The 9,204-nt window shown below is 35.7% G+C and overlaps 2 protein-coding genes across 2 annotated transcripts; both read right to left on the bottom strand.

The window, feature by feature from the left end:
- Positions 1-2,063: 2,063 nt before the first annotated feature.
- On the bottom strand, positions 2,064-3,935 carry LOC141844512 (uncharacterized). The gene is made up of 7 exons (XM_074732545.1): positions 3,726-3,935; positions 3,448-3,654; positions 3,194-3,286; positions 3,016-3,117; positions 2,589-2,954; positions 2,382-2,521; positions 2,064-2,255 (listed from the first exon to the last, which is right to left on the bottom strand). Exons 1-6 carry the CDS (start codon positions 3,933-3,935, stop codon positions 2,411-2,413), a joined length of 1,089 nt encoding a protein of 362 aa, XP_074588646.1. The 3' UTR covers positions 2,064-2,255; positions 2,382-2,410.
- A 1,050-nt stretch (positions 3,936-4,985) lies between these two features.
- LOC141844432 (uncharacterized) lies at positions 4,986-8,636 on the bottom strand. The gene is made up of 4 exons (XM_074732488.1): positions 6,346-8,636; positions 5,943-6,254; positions 5,754-5,859; positions 4,986-5,669 (listed from the first exon to the last, which is right to left on the bottom strand). Exons 1-4 carry the CDS (start codon positions 8,634-8,636, stop codon positions 4,986-4,988), a joined length of 3,393 nt encoding a protein of 1,130 aa, XP_074588589.1.
- Between the last annotated feature and the right edge of the window lie 568 nt (positions 8,637-9,204).

Raw genomic sequence — 9,204 nt, 5'->3', positions numbered from 1 at the left:
ATTCGATTAAAATCGAATCGAATTAAATTAATTCAAAACTAAATAAATCAATTTTTTTTGAACCAACCGAACCAATTGAATTTTTCAATAAAAATTAAAGTTTGGCAAACCGCCGCTGATACCGGTGTCGTTAAACCATTTAGCGGCGGTTTTAGAGAACCGCTGGAATAACCGCCACTAAACATGATTTCCAGGCGGTTGTATTTGCGGCGGTTCAAAATATTTCCCGGCGGTTGTTTTTACGGCGGTTCGAAATATTTCCCGGCGGTTTGTTTAGTGGCGGTTAGAAATGATTTTTCGGCGGTTGTTTTTGCGGCGGTTCGAGATAATTTTTCGGCGGTTTATTTTTTGCGGCGGTTTGAAATAATTTTCCGGCGGTTCTTTTTACCAGCGGTTTGAAATATATTCCCGACGATTTTCACAAACCGCCGCGAAATGGTTTCCCGGCGGTTTGCTAAAACTGCCGCAAAATGGTTTCCCGGTGGTTTACTAAAACTGCCGCAAAATGATTTCCCGGCGGTTTGCTAAAACTGCCGCAAAATGATTTCCCGACAGTTTTAGCTTTTAGTGTGCAATTACATAATTTTCAACCTGCGATAGTTTTTACAAATAGATAGAAAAATTAAACCAAAAATTATAATAAATTAAAAATTTTATTTGCATTAATTTCTTGCAAAACTAGTGAACAAATATTAGTCATTACATACGGATATCAAATTTGTCAAATATTAGTCATTACACACTGAAAGTTTAATTGGTTACAAAAAAAACTGAGAAATCTCTCTAGCTTTCTCAGATACCAAATCCTAGAAATAGAAAATAAACGGGGCGTCATGGGGAAGTACACGTAAGCCTTTGGATTGCGTCAGCTCCAGTAATCCTGGAAAAATAATGGTGAACCAACGAGGAATGCCACCGTGGCACTGCACCAGTATCGATATTCCAAACCTGTTAAACATGAATGAATGTAAATTAAAAAGAAATCTTTCAGAATTAAGATTTAATGTGTGTGTATACTACCGTTTCAAATTTGTTAAACTTAAAATCTTCAATATTAGTTCTATAAAAAAAATATTTACCGAAATTTATACCGAAAAGCTTCAAGTAGAAATTTATACCGAAATTAACAAGGATGGAGAAGCAACTTCAATAGCTAGCAGTCAACACTACATTGATGGTTATTCTTATCTGTGAAAAAAAAAACAGAAATAATACACACAGAACATAAGAGAACCACAACTATAAGAAATATTGGTAAGTACCCACCAAGTCGTTTTAGAAGCACCTACAACTATAAGAGAACCACATGATAATGCTGTAAAAAATATATATATAAAATCTCAGCTACTAGCTAGACATCAACTGTCATTAAGTAGGAGCTCGAATTCTTTATGCTCGTATGCAGTTTGCTTTACAGTAAGCTCGAATTCATTAAGTAATACACTCACTTTCACGGGGCAAGTAAGGGTAAATTATCATTTAGGGAAAATGTGTGTTTCTGGTACTAGCAAATTCTGAAAATTAGGGGCATTCCTAGGAGAACTACCAAAGTTGCATCAACTAATTTAGGGATTTGAGCATCTTATTGAATTCACACGAGCTTACATGGAAAATGTGTGTTTCTGGATGGCTATTTTTTGATATCTCATGCTCAGAAATTGCCTTGTCCAATAGTTGAAAGCCATCTGCACTATCATATGAACCACTGACATATTTAATCTGCAAAGTGAAATTACAAAAACTTATTCCCCAAATTCACAAAATCTCAGATAGGAAGAAGATATATGATTAATTTACCAATTGCAAGAACCTTGATAGAGCATCCTCTTGCTCAGATGAAACACCTTTCTGTAGATATCTGAACATCATTAGCAAGTTTGTAAGTGCATATACAAAAATTAATGAACTAGATACAAATAAACAAAAGTTCTATAATACATTCCTAACTAGCGAATTTTTTGTGATTCCATGTATCAACTTCAGTATTATCAGTAATATTACCTTGCATGCAGCTCAATGGAGGGATAAGATTTAACTGATCAATACCTGGGTTTACGCACGAGTTGATGATAACGACAATGATGACAAGTCAAGTTTTATACAAGCATAATTACAAACTACAAGCAACATAGAAAGCACAAAATTCTAAAGTTTGAGTAACTGTCTTTGCTTTCAAGGAGCAAGACCATCACATGCAACATATAAGGTTCACAAAGTTTAGTTAAATGCAGCAGCCTTCTTCCCAGCTTACACACCTGCAACCACAGACAAATTTTGCAAATATTGACGTTGTTAATGAATTAAAATAACAACCACACATTTGAAGACATGTAAAGGTGCAAAATCACTTCTCATAAGCAAAGGTAAATAGTAAAACATACCTAAGCTATGATGCAATCTAGCTACTAATTTAATTTGGACTACGGTTGGAATGATCAGCAAGTTGTTGAGCATCATGACTAGCCGAGGAAGATGGTCTTGCACCTTGTGAGAGTGCAGGTGCACTCCCTTCATCTGGGGCCTAAAATTAAAAATACTAATTGAATATAAAAAATTAAAAGTAATTTTAACACCATTAACATACATACCATCACACTAATCAAAGCGGCCAATTCAGGTGGCAAATTGCTTCCTTGCATTTGCAGAATATATGTAACAGCTCCCTCAATTGCTTGTCTTCTTGATCTTTCTGTTTCAATTATTGATTCCAAATTCTGTACTTTTACTCGAGAAGCTTCTAATTCAGATTTCATCTCAGTCATATATGTTTGGAGTCCAAAATCAACAGGAGCATTTGAACATGATGTTTGACCAAAGACCTGAGTAGGGCATGGCCCAGAACCCACACCTCGAACTCGGCCCGGGTGCTCCTTCCCTATAGCTTGAGAAAGTGAATCAATTTTTGAAAATCCCTTAGAGGAATCATCTTCACGCTCAATGTTGATAATTTTTTCCTGCATACATTAGATTTTATCAATTATATAAGAAGCATGTTGTAATTAATACTAAACTTACACCAATGACTTCAGCATTGTCGTGAATATAAGAACCATCCTTTTTCTTGTGCAACATAACCCATAACTCCCCTCGGCTAATGCTGCTTCCACGTTGTCGTTCCTATATCACATTATTGACATATAGTTAAATAATTACACAAAAAATGAACTAATAAGTGAATTATTGGGTCTACTACCTCTTCATGTTTTCTCCTTGCTATGGTTTTTGAACCACCCGTGTGGGTGTATAATTGCTTCTTCCGATTTTCAGTATTTTTCTTGCATAAGTCCTATTAGAAGATGACAGTAAATGCATGTGATTTATTATGAATAGATAAAAAAAAACATGTAACATCCAAACATTAAGAGAAGTTCAATAAATGAAATTAACCATAATTTGAATCTTAATTGAAATGGATCTAATGAGCAAGAGTGAATTAGGAAATGTCACCTGGGTTTTCTCACTCAACCGATAGTCAATGAACCATCTCCAATGGTTTTCATCAATTCCAGGAGGTCGGTTTGCAACATTTTCCTCCTTGCTCAAAGTGCTATCATAGAATTCATGAAACAATATAGACCTGGTGTCTTTCCATGCTTTCCCAATACGTTTCATAATATCATTCTTCAGGCGATTATCCACTATATGAAATTTATTCTGCATACAAAATCAAAGAGATTAGTATCAGTCACATATATTACAATACATGGAAGAATAAATTTATTTACCTGAATGATACTATTATACACCGCGTCCTTATAGGATTGAGGAACCTTACGCCAAGAAATATAGCAAATGGGAAATTTATTGAAATCACTCCCCAACACTCCTAAAAAGCCACCCAAAAGGCCACCTGCATCGCCTATGGCTTGCCCAAGCTCATTGCATGGAACTATAATTTTTCTACCATCAGGAATTGACCAAACATCTTGCACCATATATCGTGCTTCCTTACTTGTGTGATCCAACTCATCTAAAACAAATAAAATATTTTTTTCCTAAGTTTACAGATTAAATATGAAACAATATTGTAAACATATTGAAAAAATTATAGAAAGGTAAGAAAATTGTTACCAATAACATTAACAACCCAATAACTTTTCTTCTTGCTACCACTCGAAGCAGTGTCAGCATTTTCATCAACTGAATCAACATCTTCATCCTCTTGATCATCCTCTGGATTAGCCTCTTGAGCATGTAAAGGATGGGATGGAATAGAACTAGATGCCCTATGAGTAGATGGCACTGAATTAGCTCCAATCTGAGTTGGTGCACTCAATTGAGCTCTACTAATAATTTGTGGCCTTGAATGAACAACCGTATTAGAAGTTGGGAGTAAATGAGCATCACTATGAGTTGGTGGCACTAAATGAGATGCACTGTGAGTTGGGGAAACAAGGGAAGGCCTAGTATTAGGTTGTGGCAAAGTTGTAGTTGATTTTTCTATCCCTGATGGTGCAACCTTAAAGCGTTTATTCCTAGGCATTGCTGTAGTGGTCAAGATATAAAGCGTTTTTCTATCACCCTGCACAAAGTGGAAGAAAAGTGGTCAGCTCCATGAAACCAACATTATGAAGTTACCATAAAGCAAATTTAGAAAAAATTATCTTACAAAAATCCTGCACCAAAGGGCTGATAAGTATATTAGGACAATTGCTGTTAAACAACACAATTTCAAAGCATCTTTATAGCACAGTTGCAAAAAATCCTGCACAAAAATCCTGCATATGTTAAGATGAGTATCCTGCACAAAAATCCTTCCTGCACTGTTAAGAATGAGAATAATGCCAAGTGGGGTGCTAGCTGAGATCACATATATATATATATATGTCTTTCATTAACAGAAAATAGAATGGTTTGGACAGCTGCCAGAAGGGAAATCAAGAATGTCTTTCATTCATATCAGATCAAGAAACAGAAATAGAAATACAGAATGCTTTGGACTTTTTGTTCTTGTTCTGTGAATGAAAGATGAAGGCTTGCTGCATTTAGAAACCACCATCATTATTGCCAACAACAGCATCATTTGCAGGTTCATCTTCTATATTATCATCCCTTGCCAATTGTAAATCTTCGTTGCCATCATGAAACCACCTATCCAAGTTCGATTGCGGAGAAGGAACAATATCATAAATTGACTCTTCTTCTCTGTCTTCTCCCATGTCATACAAGTCTCTTGGCTGTAGATGTTTTACAATACTCCATCCTTTTTCAATCTCGTCATCCACATAAAACACTAGTTGAGCTTGAGACACAAGTATATATGGCTCATCATTTTCTCGATCTCCAACATGTATCAAACGAGAAAAATTAACACTAGTAAAACCTGAGTCATCTCTTTTGATACCTCTCTCAGAAGTAGTGTTAGCCCACTGACATTTGAACAATGTAACATTGAATTGACCATTATAGTTCAATTCAATTATGTCCACTAATTTTCCATAATAAGGAACACCTCCGACTGCCATATTATTATCACGATTACTTGCGTAGCTCCGAGTATCAAACATACCATATACTCCACTATTTTGACTTTTCAACCCGTGGTCTCGAGAAAGAGTTCTAAACTTAAATCCATTCACATTGTAGGCAGTAAATCGTTTGGCTTGATCAAGTGGTCCAAGTGCAAGCCACCTTAATTCTTCTGAATGTCTAGCACCTTCATTGGAGATCTAACATTAAGAATTGTCACACTTAGTTTTTACTATTAGTTACACCTCTAAAATTGAATTTAAAAAATAACAACTTCTACTCACATGCTTCTGAAACCAATTAGGAAATTCTTTGTGTACAACTTTATCTATCTCTGATTGCAACCTTGTCCGATGTCTTAACATCCTCTTTGTTATTGCCCTAAATTCCCTATTAGTAAGAAAAAATATATGATAAATACTAAGGCAATTGATTTATAACAAGATTTGTGTAAGAATTTATGTATTACTTACTCAAGAAAAGGGTCTACTGCTATACAGTTGACAAGCACGTGACGATGTGCTTGCAACTTCTCTAATGGTGTTAATATAAAATATGAGAATCCCCCAACTGATCTTCCAACTTTTGGGAACATAGTGTTGCTTTCATGGTGTTCAACATGGTCGGGTTGATCATCAACACGCCTTGGTCGATTGGTTCTTGTCTCTGTGTCATTCAAATATCTTGAACAAAATGTGAGAATTTCTTCAGCCAAGTAACCTTGAACAATTGAACCTTCAGGTTGTGCCTTATTACGCACATAAGACTTCAAACGACCTAGGTACCTTCACATTAAAAAGTTTATAGATTCAGCTAAAACAATTTACTACTTATTTAAAGAAAATGAAAAAATGAAATTTGTGATGTTAAGTTCACCTTTCTATTGGATACATCCATCGATAATGCACTGGGCCTCCCTCTTTTACTTCATCAACTAGATGAACAATTAAGTGAACCATGACTGTGAAAAATGACGGAGGAAAAATCATCTCCAAATGACAAAGAGTGTGAACAATTTGATCTTGAAGGGTAACAAGATCAATGGGGTTCAACACTTTACTGCATATTTGACGAAAGAATGAACAAAGATCAGCTATCACCGCAAACACTAGACCAGGCATAGCATTCCTCAAAGCAATTGGTAAGAGTTGTTCCATAAGAATATGACAGTCATGACTTTTCAACCCAAATATCTTACGTTGTTTCACATCAATACATCTTGAAATGTTGCTTGAGTAACCATCTGGAACAACCACATTCTTCAAGGTCTTAAGAAATATATCTTTTTGTTTGTTTGACATAGTAAAAATAGCAGAAGGATATTTCCCATTCTCATTTGGCCAAAGTGTAGATCTTATGCCCATAGATTGTAGGTCTCTTCGAGCATTAAGGTGATCTTTTGTCTTACCACTTTCATTTAGCAAAGTGTACAGAACATTGTCACACACATTTTTTTCAATGTGCATTACATCAAGATTGTGGCGCAATGCATTAAACTCCCAATAAGGAAGTTCAAAGAATATACTCCTTTTTCTCCAATGTGATTCATCTTCATTGGCATTTCGCTGCCCCCGTCCTCTTTTACCTTTCACCTCCGGTGTCTTCCCAAATGAAACCTGGATATTCTCAACCTGACTGAAAATAGCTGAGCCTGATAATTTTACAGGTGGATTTCTTCTATCAATCTTACCATCAAATCGGGTCTTATCCAATCTAAACCTGTGACCAGCATGAAGGAAACGACGATGACCCATAAAACACCATTTTCTACTATGATGAAGTCGGCAAGGTTCAGTATCAATATTGCATATAGGACAAGCTAGCTTACCATATGTGTTCCACCCAGACAATGTCCCCAACCCAGGAAAATCACTAATTGTCCACATCAATGCTGCACGCATTTTAAAATTTTCATTCGATGAAGCGTCAAATGTTTCAACACCATCCCACAACACTTTCAGCTCATCGATTAAAGGTTGCAAATAAATGTCTATGTCATTCCCTGGCATTTTCTTACCTGGAATGATCATCGAGAGGATGAAGTTAGTTTGTTTCATGCACGTCCATGGAGGGGTATTATACGGAATGAGAATCACAGGCCAAATGCTATAATTAGTGCTCATGTTTCCGAAAGGATTAAACCCATCACTAGCTAAAGCAAGGCGAACATTACGTGCATCCGAAGAAAATTCAAAAAATTTAGAGTCAAATCTTTTCCATGCCTCAGCGTCTCTCGGATGCCTCAATAAGCCATCTTTATTACTGTCCACAGCATGCCATTTCATATCATCAGATGTCTTACTAGACATGAACAATCTTTGTAACCGAGGAATTAATGGGAAATAACGAAGAAACTTTGCTGGTTGTTGTTTTTTCCTTTTAGTAATTGCAAGCCTATGCTCAATAGAAGAATTTTTCCATCTAGATGTGCCACATCGCTTGCATTGATTCAAACTTTTATCGGGTCCCCAATATAGCATGCAATCATTTGGACATGCATCTATCTTCTTATAATTAAGACCAAGCTTTTTTATAGTCTTTTTTGCCTCGTATAATGATTCTGGGATCTTTGCATGCTCAAAGGCATCATGCAACAACTCGATTATCATAGACAAGGCCTTGTCACTCATCCCACAAATGCACTTGATGTGATACAACTTTACTAAAAAAGAAAGCTTTGAGTATTTTGAGCATCCTTTATATAATTCTTGTTCCCCATCTTTAAGTAAATCATAAAACTCTTTAGCTTTACCACTCGGACCCTCTTGTAAATGTGGCATTCTTCCTTCACCTTCATTTAATGGATCATGCATTGTTGAATCTTGACTGACATGTGGTATAGGGAATATGAAAGCATCTTGAATCATATCACGGATTGGATCTTCAGAAGATTTAGTAGGTTGTGTTTCATGCACATAACTAGAAGTCTCCCCTTCACCTCTCTCACCATGTAATAGCCAAACTGTATAACCCGGTGGAAAGGGCCTTAACAACAAGTGATCGTACACCTCTTCTCTAGTCTGGAATAGTCTGAATCCACAACGAGAACAAGGACACTTTATCCTATTATCGGATGATGCATTAGCAAATGCAAAGTCCAAAAATTTCATTAATCCATCTATATATTCGGGAGTATCTCGCGGCTTCCAAATCCAACTTTTGTCCATATCTAATTCAAGAATAAATAATTAAATTAAAAGCACGCTATAGTAGGTGCTAAAAAAGACCATTAAATAAGGCATAAAAAAAGGGATAGGAGACATACACATTCAGATTAGCACAATAGTTTCTATGGTTCTAAGGGATGCTCATCATATACCAAGAGGATCACTAGTAAAGTTAAACTATCTTGCTTAACATGATTCCTCCATCTAATTGTAAAGGCATTCCATCTAGATATAGTTCTGATCTATGTTTCAGTTTTCTTAGAAATTTTATGTATCAGTTAAACTATCTGAGACTGCTTTACCAGAACCCATCAAATCACATTGAAATGGAATTTTTAAAGAGGATAACTATCTCTCATATGGAGAAAATAGCTCCTACTAAGGAAAAGTTTAGTTAAATGAAAATATAATTCTCATTAATCGAAAGCTATAGATTCAATATTGACCTTAGAAAAGAAATCCCACTAATTAGGAAACACTAATTTAGACAAACACAAGAGTAGTGAATTTGTAAATGAAAGCTCTTGCTAAGAATATTGAGTGAATAGTAGTAATCTACACTAAGGAA

Source organism: Curcuma longa, chromosome 13, assembly GCF_044706935.1.
Source record: "Curcuma longa cultivar G26 ecotype Majalengka, Jawa Barat chromosome 13, ITB_CL_G26_1.1, whole genome shotgun sequence".
Taxonomy (NCBI): domain Eukaryota; kingdom Viridiplantae; phylum Streptophyta; class Magnoliopsida; order Zingiberales; family Zingiberaceae; genus Curcuma; species Curcuma longa.
This window is presented reverse-complemented; position numbering and strand designations above follow the sequence as displayed.